The 16856-nt window shown below is 40.0% G+C and overlaps 1 protein-coding gene across 1 annotated transcript; it reads right to left on the bottom strand.

Annotated features, from left to right (window-relative positions):
- Nucleotides 1-1501: 1501 nt before the first annotated feature.
- On the bottom strand, nucleotides 1502-16604 carry LOC110471404 (threonine--tRNA ligase 1, cytoplasmic). Its single transcript, XM_021532018.3, has 19 exons — nucleotides 16334-16604; nucleotides 15602-15688; nucleotides 14627-14817; nucleotides 13989-14112; nucleotides 12788-12909; nucleotides 11883-12000; nucleotides 11169-11233; nucleotides 10408-10486; nucleotides 9085-9231; nucleotides 8349-8447; nucleotides 7846-8012; nucleotides 7195-7357; nucleotides 6436-6573; nucleotides 5936-6013; nucleotides 5736-5836; nucleotides 4538-4642; nucleotides 3679-3751; nucleotides 2464-2578; nucleotides 1502-2350 (listed from the first exon to the last, which is right to left on the bottom strand). Exons 1-19 carry the CDS (start codon nucleotides 16583-16585, stop codon nucleotides 2202-2204), a joined length of 2373 nt encoding a protein of 790 aa, XP_021387693.2. The 5' UTR covers nucleotides 16586-16604; the 3' UTR covers nucleotides 1502-2201.
- Nucleotides 16605-16856: the final 252 nt, after the last annotated feature.

The following is a 16856-nucleotide window of genomic DNA, read 5'->3' as shown; positions in this document are numbered from 1 at the left end:
GCGGGCCCGGCGCCGCCGCCAGGGGGCGGCCCGGGGGCGGGCGAGGCTGCGGGGAGCGGCGGCGCCGAGACCGCCCCGCACGGCGGCGGAGAGCGCAAAGGCGGGGCTGGCTGCGAAACGCCCTCAGAGCGGCAAAGACTGGGGCTGGCTGCGAAACGCCCTCAGAGCGGCAAAGCCCGGGGCTCGCTGCGAAACGCCCTCAGGGCGGCAAGGCCCGGGGCTCGCTGCGAAACGCCCTCAGAGCGGCAAAGACTGGGGCTCGCTGCGAAACGCCCTCAGGGCGGCAAAGCCCGGGGCTCGCTGCGAAACGCCCTCAGAGCGGCAAAGACTGGGGCTCGCCGAGAAACGCCCTCAGGGCGGCAAAGCCCGGGGCTCGCTGCGAAACGCCCTCAGAGCGGCAAAGACTGGGGCTCGCTGCGAAACAGCCTCAAAGGGACAAAGCCCGGGGCTCGCTGCGAAACGCCCTCAGAGCGGCAAAGACTGGGGCTCGCTGCGAAACGCCCTCAGAGCGGCAAAGACTGGGGCTCGCTGCGAAACGCCCTCAGAGCGGCAAAGACTGGGGCTCGCCGAGAAACGCCCTCAGGGCGGCAAAGCCCGGGGCTCGCTGCGAAACGCCCTCAGAGCGGCAAAGACTAGGGCTCGCCGAGAAACGCCTTGAGAGCGGCAAAGCCCGGGGCTCGCTGCGAAACGCCCTGAGAGCGGCAAAGACTAGGGCTCGCCGAGAAACGCCTTGAGAGCGGCAAAGACTGGGGCTCGCCGAGAAACAGCCTCAAAGCGGCAAAGACTGGGGCTCGCCGAGAAACGCCCTCAGGGCGGCAAAGCCCGGGGCTGGCTGAGAAGCGCCCTGAAAGCGGCAAAACCCGGGACTCGCCGAGAAACAGCCTCAGAGCCTCAGCGCTGCAGGAGCACGAAAGTGATCATCCCTTAAAATGCATGTATGTATAAAATAGAGAAATAAAAATCGCCCGGCACTCCCCGTGTTAATTCTGTCAAGTGGAACGGAAAGCTTTCCCATTGCTCCTTCAAGTTTGGTTTTTCCCCCCTTGTCTTTCAGAAGCAGGAGACAAACACAGATCCACAACCCAAACGAATATAAAACCAAACACAGACTTATTAAACACAGATCTGTGAGTGTGAGGCAAAAGTAAAACATAAGCTTTGTATTTGTGGCAATTGTAGTTTCTGCTTGATGACTGTGATATTTAAATCACAACTAGAGCTGTATAGCTTAGATAACTGAGCAATACACTTAACTCTAAGCCTGTTAACTAAATAAAAGTAATTAAGTAAAAAAGAAATTAAAAAAGGTAAAAACGAATCTCTCAAAAAAATAATCTCCAGTTCAAATGCCTGCAATAGGAACTTTAAAAATAATTTCTAAGCAGAAACAAAACAGAAATATGGCCAGTTTCAAGTTCAGCATACTATTTTAAAATTAAAATTGTCCTCTGCTCCTTTTCAGCACTCTACTTCCAGAAAATAAAGTAATTACACACAGAAAGGCTTTTCAAAGTTTTTTTGTTAGTTTTAGTAAAAAGCCAAAACAGCAGAGGAAAAAAAACCACATCACACACAATTACAGTAATTCAACCGCATTCTTATCAGCACCACAGCAGCCAGTCATTACACCAACTCCATGAGTGCCTTGTTACACTGAGGCTTCCAACAAAGACTCCATTCATATTCTGTGAACACACAATCTGAAACAACCAAAATATTCACATACCCCCACCCCAACCCCCCAAATTTTTATTATCATCTGGAGCTAGGAAAAAACCTAATCCAGACTGCTCCTGAGGCACATATGCACTGCCAAGCTCTGGATTCCAGGTCACAGTCAGGTACCTGCTCCGTGACTGAGGGAGCTCAGTGCTCCCAGCAGCATCCCCTGCCCTTCCTGGCTTCCTGATCCCACCATGGTACAGCCCTGACTTATTTCCACAGCAAACCCACCACACCAGAGCTGTAGGACTTTCTAAATAAGCATTCTGCAATTCAGGCAGATGGGAAACCAATGTGATTGTTAAAGGAGTTGGCAGATGCATCTGTCCTCTCGTGCTTTTCCTGAAGCACCAACAGTGCTCCATTTGCTTATTTTGTGTATCTAGTAACTGAAAATTCTCTCAGATGAGCATCATTGCTGTGCAGGAAGAAAGAAACATTTCACACAGACAGCTAATATTTTTTTCCTAGCAGCAATATCAGAATTCTTCTTCTGCATTTGCAATTTGTGAAGTCTTAAATTTCTTGAGCTTTTCAATAGTAGAAGATACTGAAATCTCTCCATGAACTTTGTTGTCTCTTGTTCGCACATTGACAGCATTATTTGCTTTCTCCTTTTCTCCAACCACTGCAAGACAGCACAAAATATTACACAATCTACATTAGAAAATGAACCTAGAACAAACTTTGTCCAACCTTAGAACTTAAATGATATTCAGAAATGTAGCATGCTGCAATTACCTAAAATGAAGTTATACTGAGCCAGCTGTGCATTTCTAATTTTCTTGTTTAATGTGCAACTTTGATCTAGATCCACATCTGACATAAATCCTGCTTCAAAAAATTGATCACAAACCTAAAAAAAAATCCAAAGAAACCAAAATCCTGTTAATATTACTATGTAGTTTACAACATACATTTCTAATGCTGCAATTATTGATCTCTCCCAATAATTAATCCATGCATATGCATAATTTCATTCTTGTGGGTGATAAGGATTTCAGTGAAGTTATCTGAAGAAACCTGCACACACAGCAGCACCCCAGCTGGGAGATAATATAAGATACCATCTATATCAAACATGTGCTATTCTGCTACTGCATGTCAAAAACATGTTCTCAGTCTGAGAAAGGAGAAAGAGGAGAAGGAACAAACACATTTATTCTTGCATTAAAAGGAAAGCATGGGACAGGGGTAAAACCAACCATGGTTCTTAAGTGATGTAGTCAAGAATACCCATGGTGGGAAATGGAAGAAACTGGCTCTGCCTACTTAGAGCTGAGAGTACTGTAATGAAGCATTAGTTATATAAAGTTTGTCTTCTGTGGCAGGCACATTTTTCTCTCTCTCAGGGTTTTTTCATAGAGGAGCACAGAGGAAGGAAAGAGAAAATAATTTCTGCTCCTTGTTTTCCCATGTAGAATGTGTTTAGAGAATTGTTTACTTGGGGTGATTGCTTGATTAGATTTTGGTGAGGATTGTTTGAGCCTGATGGCCAATCCAATCCATCTGTGTCTGGACTCTCAGGAGAGGGTCACAAGTTTGAGTTAGATATGGTACTTAGAAAAAGTAAGTAGTTTTAGTATCTCCTTTAAATAGTATATTAATGTATTATAGTATGGTTATAATAAAGAAATCGTTCAGTCTTCTGAACAAGAGTCAGACATCATCATTTCTTCCCACCGGGTTCACCTACATTTACAATAGTCATCCAGGATGCTTTGGCCTTTCATAATTACAGAAGTATTTACATAATCAAAGAACCCAAAATACTTGAAGTTACATATTGCTTACTCAGACACATACAAATTTTGGACTGAAACTTTTATATTGAAAAATTTACCTCTCCCCCCACACATCTCCAAAGTTATTAAGCATTAACTCCCTGTTCTAGGATGAGCACTAAGGACCTATGAATTCTGCCTGCTGCCAGAAGGAGGCAAGCTGTCCTCTCACCTGCTGGGCGTATTGTTCCGAGGTGGGGCCCACAGGCACAACCATGACCTGCCGTGGAGACAGCCAGAATGGCCTGGCCAGCACAGGACAAACAGGAAACAAAGGTGCATTTTATATTTCCAGTCACAGCCATAGTCATGTTCCACAATAATAATTTCTGTATAGAATTATTTACATTAGCTAAGGATGTTGGATAGTGTTTTAACTCCCTCTTCTCAAGCTCACATAAAATAGCAAAAAGATTCATTCCAGTAAAATGACATATGGGGAAGTTGGACCTTCTATTTTCTTCCCAGATGACTTCACAACTTTAAACATAATTTTTTCTGCATAATTTTCGCTTTTATCTATAACTTTGCAGTGAAGGTGGACAGTCAGGTAACTGAAAATAAGAATTAACTCTTCCTTAGTAATTTAAATACATTCATGGAGAAATATTTCTAGATCTTACTCAAGATAAAATGATCAATCTTAGAAGTACAAAAATATTTCACATATTACAATTAACTAATGTCTGTGTATACACAAATAATTTCTTACATATACATACATCTGACATCCTGCTGGTACAAAACCACAATTTTTAAGAAAAAAGGAACAAGAATAATGCAGGACTTACACATTCAATTACAATTGAATTGAAATTCCTATTTCTACATTATTTTTTTTTCTGCAGTGTTATGAAATTGTATGGTTATCATACAACTCAGACCAGAAAACTGGACTTTTCTCGCAATCTTACTGATTTTGAGAAAATTGTAGAGATATTATTTTTGCATTATAATATGTGGGATAATAGGAACGCTATGCAGTTTCTACATTGTCAAAGTCTTTTTAGAATTCCATTTGTGCCACATACCATTTCCCTCCATAATTTTCTGCTAGAATAGCTATCATTCTCTCCACAGATCCCAAAATAGCTCTGTGAATAATCACTGGCCTTTTCTTGTCATCGCCATCCTTACTGGAAAAAAAATTGAAGTTTTTGTTTAAAAATAAAATTATCTTAGCTCACACACATGTAATCCTACTAATATTTTTGATTCTACTATTAACAGACAAAATTTAGTTAGTTATACTTATCAAAAGTCTACTGGTTTTATTAAAAACGTACTTCAAGTCCACTGGGCTTTTAAAGAAATTCTAATTCAAAATAATCATGCCTGTAGCTAGTGGCAGAGACACACTCTTAAATTTGAGAAGACACTTGACTGACTCAGCACCATTTTTGTGCATTTTAATATTTTATGTTCATCCTTGCACTGTCTTTCCATTAGGACTTGCTTTTATTTTGTTGCATGGGAACCTACCTGCCCTTACTTTTCATCACTTAAATTACAATCCTGAAATTTAAAATCTGGCTTTTTAAAAAAAAGCCAGTTAATAGTAACATTATCACTTATCATAAAAGCTATGACATCTACTGTAGAATATACCGCAGGACCAAAAAATTACAGATTCTTATTCTATCTTTCCCATCTTCACAATATGCAAAAATCAAACACAGCAAGAAATACAACTCAGAAAATGAGTATTCAAGTCAATATGGCACTAAAATTCTTTTACTCAGTGGGCTTAGCTGTAAACCAGCCACATTTTCAGTAAAAGCTTTTTGAACTTGGTTAATGTTCAAAGTTAACTTATTTAATCTGATAAAAATAAAGAACCACTTAGTACAAACATACTTGCTCCTTAGGGCATGTTTGAATTTGTGTCTTCCGAGGAGACACAACGACTAGGCTGAAAAAGAAAACTGACTCAGCTGAGGGGTTTTTAGCATAACTTATGATCAATTGTCTTCCAAACTGGCAGACAAGACAGATAATGAGATTTTCCTGCATAACAATTAAAGTGAGCTATCATTACATTGAGAAAATATCTTCAAGTTCTTGACTCATTCCTCTACCCACTGGGGGTGTTTGCTCTGCCTACCAGCTGATTGATTTACAAGCTGATCATTTGTTAAATGAGCAATATAGCATTAGTACATAATGGGAATTACAGATAATGAAAGCTATTTCATTTTAAAGAGGAAGATACTTAGATTAATCACTCACCCAACATAAGTAAGATTAAACCGAATGGGTAGCTGGAAGTCAAGTTGGATGGTAGCACATTGATGGTACCTACCAATTGCATCTTTGATTTTAATATCAATCTGCAAAGCAAAATTACATAGTTACTAAATATAGTTTGCCTGCAGTACATCTGCATTTCTGTCCATCCCAAAGTTATACTGAAATGCTGAGTCACTAACCTTAGGACCATAAAATGCTCCATCTCCTGGATTCAAATTCCATTGCTCTCCAAAGTTATTCAGGCTGTTTTGAAGTTGCTAATCAAGAGAGAGTAATTAAAAAAGGTATAGAAGGGCCTATCATTACAAGAAATCAAAGCAATTGCCTTCGAAATTCAAAAGGGATCAAAAAACAACCCATATTCAAGCATTTGCTTGTTTAGGATAAACAATCTGTTAATAGTAATTCCTTCTATAAATATTGTGATTAATTAGGAAAAAAAAAAAAGATTAATAGAAATTTAACTAGTTCAAGGTAAGGGGCTAAGTAAGAATCTGAAAGATCTGGTTTTCTACGGAAATTTCAGATTTAATGTGATGTTTTCCTACAAGAATTTCCATCAAGGGCAGTATTTAGCATCTAATTAAAGCAATTTCACTATGCAACATGGAAAAACTCAGTTAAATATCTACCTCTGCAAGTACAAATTCATTTGTTTGTTTGCTTTTAAATTAATTACCTTTTCTGCATGATCCCAGATCTCTAAATCTCCAAGATAATTTTCTGGTCTTGTAGAAAGATGTAGTTGAAAGGTAAAGCCAAAGACAGCATACACTGATTTCAAGAAATCAAGACAGTCTTTAATTTCTTCTTCAATCTTAAACATAAAACATATTAAAATAAGCTAAAATTTACTTACATAAAAATGTAATTGAATCAGCTGAATTCCTCATAACAAGAACATAAGAGCCCATTAAATAAGAACAAATTAAAAATCACATCTGAGGAACCCAAATCCATTTAATGGGCAAAGAAAGATCTGAGGTGTTGTGGCTTCAAGGCATGGCAAGAAAAGTGGCATGAGGTTCTGGAGCCAAATTGTATCCTCAATTAAAATACATCAATTTTTAAGTGTAGTTCCACTAAAATCTATGGCATTACTGACAAAATAGAAGTTTTTATTCAGCATTACTATAGAGAACAATGGGATCAACTGCTTTGTTTTTTTTTTGCAGAGGGAGATGGAAAATGCAACAAATCTTACTTTCTGGGGTTTAGTTGCCCAATGCATCTTTCTAAATAAGATGAAGCACACAGGAAAAAAAACCCATCAAAAGCAGCTTTACGCTATACAATGGAAGAATTAAGAGTTTAAATACTTCAGGGATTTTTTTTCTTGTTTACTGTTAGTTTGCACTGGGAGAGGAAAGGGTTTTTCTGGGTTTTTTTTGGTTGACTGGGGGGGATGTGGAAGGTGCTTTTTTTTTTTTTTTTTTACCTGTTCCATTGTGCAAAAGATGTGAGCATCATCTTGTTGGAAGCGCCTTACACGAGTCAAGCCACTCAAAGTGCCCGAGAGTTCATTTCGGTGAAGAACTCCAAAATCTGCAAGTCTAAGAGGCAATTCCCTCCAGGATCGGGGACGATGGGCAAACATCAAGCTGAAAGAAACATGGAAGAACCTTCCTTTATCCTTCTTACAGGAGATTTAAGACAACACAGAAGCTCAGTACAGATAATAATCACATTTTTAAGTATTCACTCATTCAGGTTGTCTGCATCCTGAAAGAGAGGCAAACACACCACTCAATGTACTGCTAAAGATCACTGAGGAAAAAAGCACTGAAAAAGTAAATCAAGACAAGTTAATCCATACCCTTCTTGGACAACCACACCTGATGCCCACCTCTATCCAACAGAATTGGTATTTACTAGTGGTACAGACTAGAATTAGCATGCACAAACCCAGCTCAGTGCAGACTTACTGCAAAGGTCTGCTCTGGGACACTGTCAGAGAAGCTCTCTGGACACACTGGCTTAGCAGTCTATCATAAATATACAGCATGTATTAATATTCCTTTTATTTCTCCTCAGCCCCAAAAAGGATAAATGATATAAAATAAGATGTTTTCCAATTGAGAGTACAAACCAATGTCCTGGACAATTCATGGGTTTAAGGGCAAAGGTTTCCTTCTCAATCTCAAAAGAGAACATATTTTCACTGTAGTGCTGCCAATGTCCTGAAGCTTCCCAGAGTTTACTGTTGAAGACGTTCGGAGATACAACTTCAGTAAAGTTACGCCTGCGATATTCCCCCTATGGAACAAATGCAACATTTACAAGGTGAGAGAGATTTTGACAAGGAAAAGCTTGATTCTTTTTAACTGTGGCATTATGATGGCAATTTATAGGGACACAATAGGACTACTGCAACATGTAGACTTTGCACAGTTGGAAAAACACAGTTTCACTCTGCCTTATTTTCAAAAAGATGAAATTTGTATAATCCTTATAAAAATTTTGTATATGTTTACATACACAGACACTACTCTTTCTGTGGATAGTTCAGCACTAGGAATGGCCTATCATTTAAGATCAAAAAATGACATTCAAGTTGTTAGGATTATATTAGTAACATCAGTATATACTCACTCGTATGAAATCCACAAGCGTGTTATAAAGAAAGGCACCTCTAGGGAGGAAAAAGCAGCTTCCAGGACTCAAATCATGAAAGAAGAAGAGTTCTTGCTCCTAAGTAAATAAAACCAGAATGCTCTAATAACAATTCAGAGAGAATTGCAAAATGTAACTTTTTTTACACACATCAAGACACTGTTTGCAAAGAAGGAATATTACAGCAGCAACAAGATGATTTATGGTCTGCAAGTTCTCAGCAAGACCAGTTAGTGGATCTGCTTACAAATCTCCAAGAGTTCTTACTCTTGGAGATTTGTAGAAACACTGAATTCCATTGGATTCTTTGACTACATAAACACACATTTTCCCAAATTTACACCTATTATAAAGAACGACCAAACCATGTTATTTACACAATTTCCAAATAAATTATCTTCTGTGAAAAATAGAGTGGTTTAGGAAGGATCTGCAAAGACTGTACATTAATAGGTCTAAGATTTATATCCCTAAACTAAGGGATTAAAGCCATTACTTTCTTCTCAATATTAGTTTAACACTCATATGCAAGTGACAAGCTGAGTTTGTAGAATTAAAATTTTAAAATTCAAGCAACATCAAGAAGCACATAGAACTGGCTCCCCTTAAAACTGTCGAAAAACAACAACAAAAAAAATCAAACCAAAACAAATACAAGGGAAGAGAATGAATTTATAACAGAATTATAAAAAAAGTAGATAGGGGAATAGTATACCTTTCCAATTTTCCTATGATCCCGGTTTTTGGCTTCTTCCTGGATTTTTTCCCATTCCTTCATCATTTTGTTATCAGGAAAGGATATTCCATATATTCTCTGCAGAGTTTCCATGTCAGATTTTCCTTCCCAGTATGTAGAGGAACTCTGATACACAAAAGCCATACTTTAAGATAATATTACATAACATCAGGGAAAGAGGAATAAACACTAACCTATTCAAACATTATTATATTTTTCCTTGGGAAAAGAAGTCGATGCAGTCCTTCAGCACTTGTTTGTCATACAAGACTTGCAGTGCCTTTTAGTCAGCACACCAATACAGAAGACAAACAGAAGTGCCAGGTCAAATTGTATTTTATTCTGCTTAGGTACCTTGTTTTACTCACATCATGGCATATTTTATTATTTCATGTTATGGCTTTTAAAAAGGCAGGACTTGTTTACATTGAAAATATAATGCAGTAGGGAAACAAAAAGGCAAAACAAACCTAACTCTCACAGTTAAATCCAAAAGTTTTAACCCTCTATCCATTTAATCCCTGGAACTCAGGAATTCCATACACTTGTTAGGAAGCCAGCAAAAGCCACAATGATGAATGTTCCAAAAAGGTTACCAAAATTAGGAACTGTGAGTAACTTAAACTACACCATACATCCAAAGGCCTCTGCAAACATTGTCGCTGGTTTCCCTGGAAGCAATGCCATTTTTTAACAGCAGCATTTGCCAAGGTCCACTTTATCTCCTGTACCTGAAAGATACCGTCTGACAAGGTCAAAATACTATTTTCTGACCCAGTATCTTAATGTTAACTTACTGCAGAAGACAGCACGTACACACCCTGCACTTAGATGTGACAGCTGGTACAGACTAACCAGGACACTTGTCCTGTGCAGTGCTGGTGGGAGACAGGGGCACAGTCCTGCCACAGGAGCTCAGGCACTGCTCTCCTGTGCACAGCAGAATTGGCTCCACAGCTCATGTGGTCACCACCAGCTAGAGTAGTTTTGCAGTGCTCTTCATTAGTCTAAATGTGCATGTTACTACACTAATACTCTGATAAAAAACATGCTGATAACTTTCACTGAGGTATTACTGTCTTAGCCAAGAATTAGTAAATGTCACACACAGATCAATGATCAAAGTCAGTAGTTCTACCTGTACAACAGGAAATGGGAAAGAAATTAAGAATTATTGTACAGTAAGCAAAGAAAACAATACAAAGGACCAATCCTAGTACAGTCAGCCCAGGAAAAATAAATATATAAATAAATCAACTGACAATTTATTTCAGTTTTGATGCACAGTTAATTTAAACTTACCTTAATTATTTTAAGGGCCTTAATTTTTCCAGTGTGTCTCACATGTGGACCCTTGCAGAGATCAATCAATGGACCACATCTATATACCAAAACAAAAAGAGTGTTAACTCCAAGCAATCCAACATTTTTCAATACATTCACTAATGGCACACAAGTTCGTGTTTTGCACATTTAAACATGGTACTAAATATAAATATGCACCATGCAGCAAATTCCGTGCACCTTAATTGTAACTGTGCCTTTTACCTGAAGTGGAATATTCACTCAGTAAATGCTCAGCACACTTGATCCATTTTCAAGAGCATTATAATACACTGCCAATGCATATAGTTCCATACAGGAACTTGTTCAAGTTGGCCAGGAAATTTTAAAGTATGCACATCAAACAGAAAATGATGCTGCCATTTTCCAACCAACTAACATGTAACTGAACAAGCAGGTTTCTCACCCCACACTGAGGTAGTTAGCTTTATCCATTATGCAGCAAGCCAGTGTCAGAGATGGCAACTTATATCAATCAGTCTACTGAAACCAGAGGGAATAAATAAAATCTGAATTTGATATTTGTCCGTAAATTGAGACCTAATCTGTCCAAGCAGACACAGAACATCTCACTCTACGTAAGTAGCAATATTAATTGCAAACTTAATTCCCAATCACCAAGAATTCAGAACTTAGAATAAAAAAAATCCAAATTGTTCTCTCAAATTAAATTAATTAGCTATAAAAATACTTAATACCATTCAAGTATATTTCTTTACCTGTATACTGTGGTAGTTGGTGTCTTCACCTTCTCATTAAGGATACGACACTTGAACTTGTTATACTGTGTGTGGAAATATGAAAGGTCAGAAACGTCAATAAAATTGATAATAAAATTCTCTTTAAAAATTACATTTTAATATTAAGTGCACCAGTAAAAGACACTTTTAACTAAAAAAAACCCAAAAGCTTCAAAACAAACAAAAGAAAAAAAATCAAACCACCACCAACAAAAAACCCCATGTATATTTCTCAGAAGAATTCCAAAAGCAGAGGGGAACAAGACAGAATTAACTCCCCTGAGGATGTGTTGATGATTGTGATCACCACCTGAACACCCCAAAGCATTTGTGAAAAGCAATCACACAGCACAGTTAGACTGGTGATATTCACTGAATAAAACAGGATTAGAACTAAAGCCTTTTCTGACCTGTCTTCACAAGTGAGCCAGAAGAAACATATGCCTTTCATTTACTTGTTAATTCAATGAGCTTGAGGTGTGGTTTTTTTTTGAGTACAGAAATGTTTTTCTAAGTGCTTGAAAACATCCTGAACACTAGGGAGGGCATATGGAGAGGGGAAAAAGGATGGTATTGTTTCCCTTTGTTTTACTAAACAGGTACTGTTCTCATGAGTCAGTCACACACAATAGTCCAGAAAAGTTACATTTTAAAAGATCATTGTACCAGATCCACAGCTACTCTAAGACTTACCTTAAACATGTCTAACAGGATCTCCTTTTTGACTTCCAGCCTTTCAAAAGCCTGTTTCTCTTTTATGATATTTTTACAACGGTTCTCTAGTAGTGGGAATTCAGTACTAGATACACTTCTAGATAAAAAGACACAGGCAAAAGAAATATAATTATTTTGAAACTCCCATTTTTCTAATTTGAAAAAAATGGCATGTGTTGTGATTTGTCACAGTATTTTTTCTTAGTTATTTACAATCAGCTCTATTTTCAGACACTAAACCCAGAAACACAGATAGTACCACCCTGAACAAACCCATTGCAATAATTCCTTCGAATGTCTGGAACAGTCTTTGACATGATTAAATGTCTGGAAGACCTACAGCTCAAAATATATGTATGATTTAAGAAAAAAAAAACAAACCAAGGGGAAAAAAGGGGCTCAACCCAGACACAGGAGCCAGTTTATCAGCTCATGCAGATTCAGTACTCTCCCTGCCTACAGCAGGATAAAGAAAGAAAAAACAGAATTGTAAAGCTGTGCACAAGGATTAGAATAGTAGTAAACACCTAGAAAAGTTACATGCATTTGTGCCCTTTCTACAAGCAACTATGGGCCCTGGAAACCAAACTTGCATGACTCAAGGAAACCATCCCCTTTGCCTTACAGGAACTTCAGAAACTTCAACCCAAATGCTCTGCATTTTTTCCACAGATCAGCTTCAACTCTTACAGAGCAGGTGTCTGAACACTGCTTCTGAATTTAAATATATACGCTCAATCAACTGAATTGTACATACACAAGACTATGTTTCAAATCACATTATTAGAGACAGATGATACTTTTAACATGCAGAAACAAATGAAATAATTGCAGTACTGAGTTTTAATAAAGAGTATTAAAGTTCTAAGGCACTGTAATTTTACCTGTCTTCAATATACATGTCATAATGAAATCCATTCTCAATCGGTGGTCCATAGCATAAGCAGCCCCCAAAATATCCTTCCATGGCCTCTCCAAGAATGTGAGCACTTGAATGCCAATAAACCTGTAAATGAAGTCAGGTGAGCAAACCATGAGGTCAATGGCATTGTGTAACTAAAAAGAAGAAAAAACAAACTAGAGATATCTGCAGATAGGTCACAGACTGGAATCAATGTTGTTCAAATTTTGAGAGAAGTAAAACAACTTTATATTACTCATTTAGAATAATTCAAAATGAAAAGATAATGGCAGATGTAGCACTTAAGGCCCACCATACTTCAGTCTGAAAGAGGATGATTATACCTCTGCACAATTCCTTCAACTTACTGTACCTTGTTTCATTTATAAGGTAATTTCAGTCAAAGTCTATGCACCACTAATCACATCTAAAGCAACGTAGCCAATTAGGTTGCCATTGTTCACATCCAGTACATTTATTAATGGGCCTGTAAACTGCATTACCTGAAATGTCAGAAGAGGGAATCAATAGATCAATACCAGTCTGATGTTCTGACTTCTTATTAATTGAGACTATTTCAGAGCTATTGTTATAAGATAAAGCTTTGACAGGCTCCTGAAATGTCTCCAACAAGCTTAATCCATGAATAATTCTTTCACAAAACTGAAGTCCAATCCTAGTGTATAAAGATAACATAAGCTGCAGACTGAAAAGAAAAATCTCAGTCACATTGCTAAGTATACATATAGTTTAACTGACTATGAAATGTCTACTAAGGATCTAATAAACAGTGCCAGTACAAGGGGGTGTAAATTTTATTTATGACTCAAGTCTAATATTGGACAGTTTTTAGAAAATGGTAGAGACTGCCTCACTCTGCTTTCACTGTCTGATCTTCAAATGCACCAAGCCAAATCACAGACCGTTTCAAGTTAACATACAAATCAAGGCTTTGTGGACAAACTCCTTTGAGAAATAACTTGTTTGTGTAAAAGAGAAGGATGAAAAGAACACAAAGATTTTACTCAGTCTGAGACTATAGGCACTTAGTACCTAATCATAGGAAATACATTACTTGAATAGTTTTGTGGGTTTTTTTAATGTAAGATTTTAAAAGCTTAATGGTGCAATCAATTTTATGTCATTAGTTTCTTTAATCAAGCAGAAACCAGTGTTTTACTCACGGCTTTGGCTTCTTCATTATCAAAGGTGAGCAGCTCTAGAGTACAATCTCCTTCCAGCGGACGGTCCAGATCCCAGAGTTCACTGTTTACTTTGGCTATGACTGCATTTGAAGCCAACACTTGACTAAAGAAACAGAAGAGACAAGAATATTTAGGTTCCAATTTGTAAAAGACTTTAGATTTCTAAACCCCATGAGACCACATGCACATCTTGTAGCATCTGAAGACCATAAACTTTTATTTCTGTGGTCATCTAAAACACTTGCCTACTTTTAAGGTATAGAACCTTAAGGTCTTGAGAGGTTTTGTTCAACACTTTTCAGTGCTGGTGGCCTGGAGGAAAGGCTACTCCTTACAACAAGTTCTACGGATTCAGCTAACTCACAAAACTTCCCATGTCTCTTAATTCCAAGCAGTGTCACAGATGCAATCGGAAGCATTATGATCCCGGCACAGAATCACTGTAACCAGCTGTTTCTACTACATGAAGCTGATGTGCCAATGCTTTCCAAGCAAACCAATTTAAGGGAGCCACCACCCACTGACTGTGAGACATATTTTATATAAGAAGGTAAGAGACAAATGATAGTAACAGTTTTAGCACTACAGAAGTACAACTACTTGAATGTGCAGGTTACCTAATTCCTACAGCTAATTGATATGGTGTGGTTTTCCAAGATTCCCCTTCAACTGTCTCCCCATCTGTCAGAGTAACTTTGATAGATCTGCTCTGGTTGGCTGCTCTGTAAGCTAGCAAAGCATCATGTTCTTTTTTCAGTACTTCATAAAGCTTCAGTCTGTCTTCTATGAAGCTTGGCATACACTGGAGCTGTAACACATAAATTAGATCACACACAGATATTTGTGAGACAAGGAGAATAAAAGGATTCACAGTGTTGGTGCATCCCCAGAGGTTCCAACATGTCCAGATTTAACTGTACTAGAATTTACACTAAAATTCAGTAAAACATTTATAAAGAATAATATACAGAATAGTCCCATCCAACTTACTGACTATTTTATAGTGATTTTCTAATTTTCCATGCACTTTCATCAATCTGGGCCTAAATGGGTCTGTGAGCTGGACCTCAGAAAGCAGCTTATACTCCTGACCAATGAAATTTGCATTTGGCAGATGTCCTGGAGAAATCTGGATCACTCCAATAAGCCCTTGCTCCTGCCACTACATTCAAAGCATCAGATTCAAGCCAGACAGTTCACATGAAGGTTCCTGCATTTTAGCTTAAGGTGAATTATTAAGCTCTATTGTATTACAGCAGTGCTGCCAACATCCATTCAGCCATCATGAATGCTTTTTAACTCCTCATGAACCATCACTCTCCTTAGGCACCACAAAACCATGAGCTTTATTTTCCAGTAAACCAAAGCCTTTTGTTACATAAAATGTAGAGATCTAATAGTGTATCAGTAACCCTAATAATGCAAGATTAAGCTCTTGAATAATATGAGGGTTTTTTCCTCTGTGCTATAGCGAGCTTTCATCCCAAAAGCTGGGATTTCAAAATACAGCAAAGTATTTCAGATATGAGCGCCTTTTCTGAAGTTGGCTGAAAACCACTCCTATTACTACGTGGTATTAATGAACCACTTACATCATTCTGGTGTTGGTTCACGGCTTCATCTTCCTTTTTCTTTTTAATTTGATTCGCTGCATCAGCTGGATTTGCACTGGAGACTTTCTGAAAACAGTGATAATACTAAGTAAACCTCTACTATACCTTCAAGTGCTTTTTCCAGCAATCATCAAAAGAAACCAAACCAGTATAATATTGGGCTAAAAAGGCAATTACAGGGAACAAGGTATATCCTCAGTACACAGACTTCTCATGGCACTTCTAAACTGCATCCTTTTGATGTTCTGCAGACACAGCAGTGCTGCTCACCAAGCAAAGTCCTCTCAACACAATTTCCCAAATTTCACTACTACAACTATCACCAGCAAAATCGCCCCAGCGAGGCCGTTGGAGCAGTGAGCAGTCTGTCCAGGGATGCTGTGGATGCCATCCCTGGCAGTGTTCAAGGCCAGGCTGGATGGGGCTCTGATCAGTCTGGTCTAGTGGAAGATGTCCCTGCCCATGGCAGGGGGCTTTAAGGTCCTTCCCAACCCAAACCATTCTATGATTCTGCGAACTCGCCGCCTTGGCGCAAGGGCAGAGACCACTGCCCAGTGCGGGCAGGCACCGCGACAGGCTTCTTCTGCTCCCGGGGCCCGGGCACAGGCGGCTCGGCCCCGTGAGCGCCCCTGTCCCGTCCCTTCCCGCCGGCGGAGGCCCGGCCGGCCCGGGGTCACCGCCCCGCCCCGCGCCGAGCGGCCCCGGCGCTACCTCTCCGCCGGCCGGGGGCTGCGCCGGCGCCGCCCGGCCCAGCTCGGCCGCCAGGCTGCGGCGCAGGTGCAGCAGGCGGTACCGCAGCTTCTCGTTCTCGGCCCGCAGCCGCTGCAGCTCGGGGCTGGCGCTGCCGGGGCACTGCAGCTCCTGCGGCTCCTTCAGCCGGCCGACCTCCGCCGCCAGCCAGCGCAGCTCCCGCTCCTGCCGCGACAGCCGCAGCTCCGCCGCCTCGGCCGCCGCCGCCGCCATGTTGGCCCCGGCGCGCTCCGCACGGCCCCGCCCCGCCCCGCCCCGCCCCGCCCCGGCCCCGCCCCGCCCCGCCCCGCCCCGGCCCGGCCCGGCCCTCCCGCTGCCGCCGGAGCCCGCCCGGCGTCCCTGCCGGGCGTTCCTTTTCCCATCGCCCCTTCTGCTCATTGAGCAATCCGCTTTTCGGAGCACCTGCTGCTGTGCCGGGGATTCATCAGCCTACCTGAGGCCGGTGAGCAGCTGGGAAGTGTCGATATCTACAGAATCAGTTGGG

Source organism: Lonchura striata, chromosome 10, assembly GCF_050655825.1.
Source record: "Lonchura striata isolate lonStrDom1 chromosome 10, ASM5065582v1, whole genome shotgun sequence".
Lineage (NCBI taxonomy): Eukaryota > Metazoa > Chordata > Aves > Passeriformes > Estrildidae > Lonchura > Lonchura striata.
This window is presented reverse-complemented; position numbering and strand designations above follow the sequence as displayed.

Coding starts and splice junctions, on each gene's coding strand:
- LOC110471404 (XM_021532018.3), bottom strand. CDS start 16,585: ATGGCGGCGGCGGCGGCCGAGGCGGCGGAGCTGCGGCTGTCGCGGCAG. Junction 14,818..15,601: donor TGAACCAACACCAGAATGAT/GTAAGTGGTTCA, acceptor TATGTGTTACAG/CTCCAGTGTATGCCAAGCTT. Junction 7,358..7,845: donor ATGAATTGTCCAGGACATTG/GTTTGTACTCTC, acceptor TGTTTCTTTCAG/CTTGATGTTTGCCCATCGTC.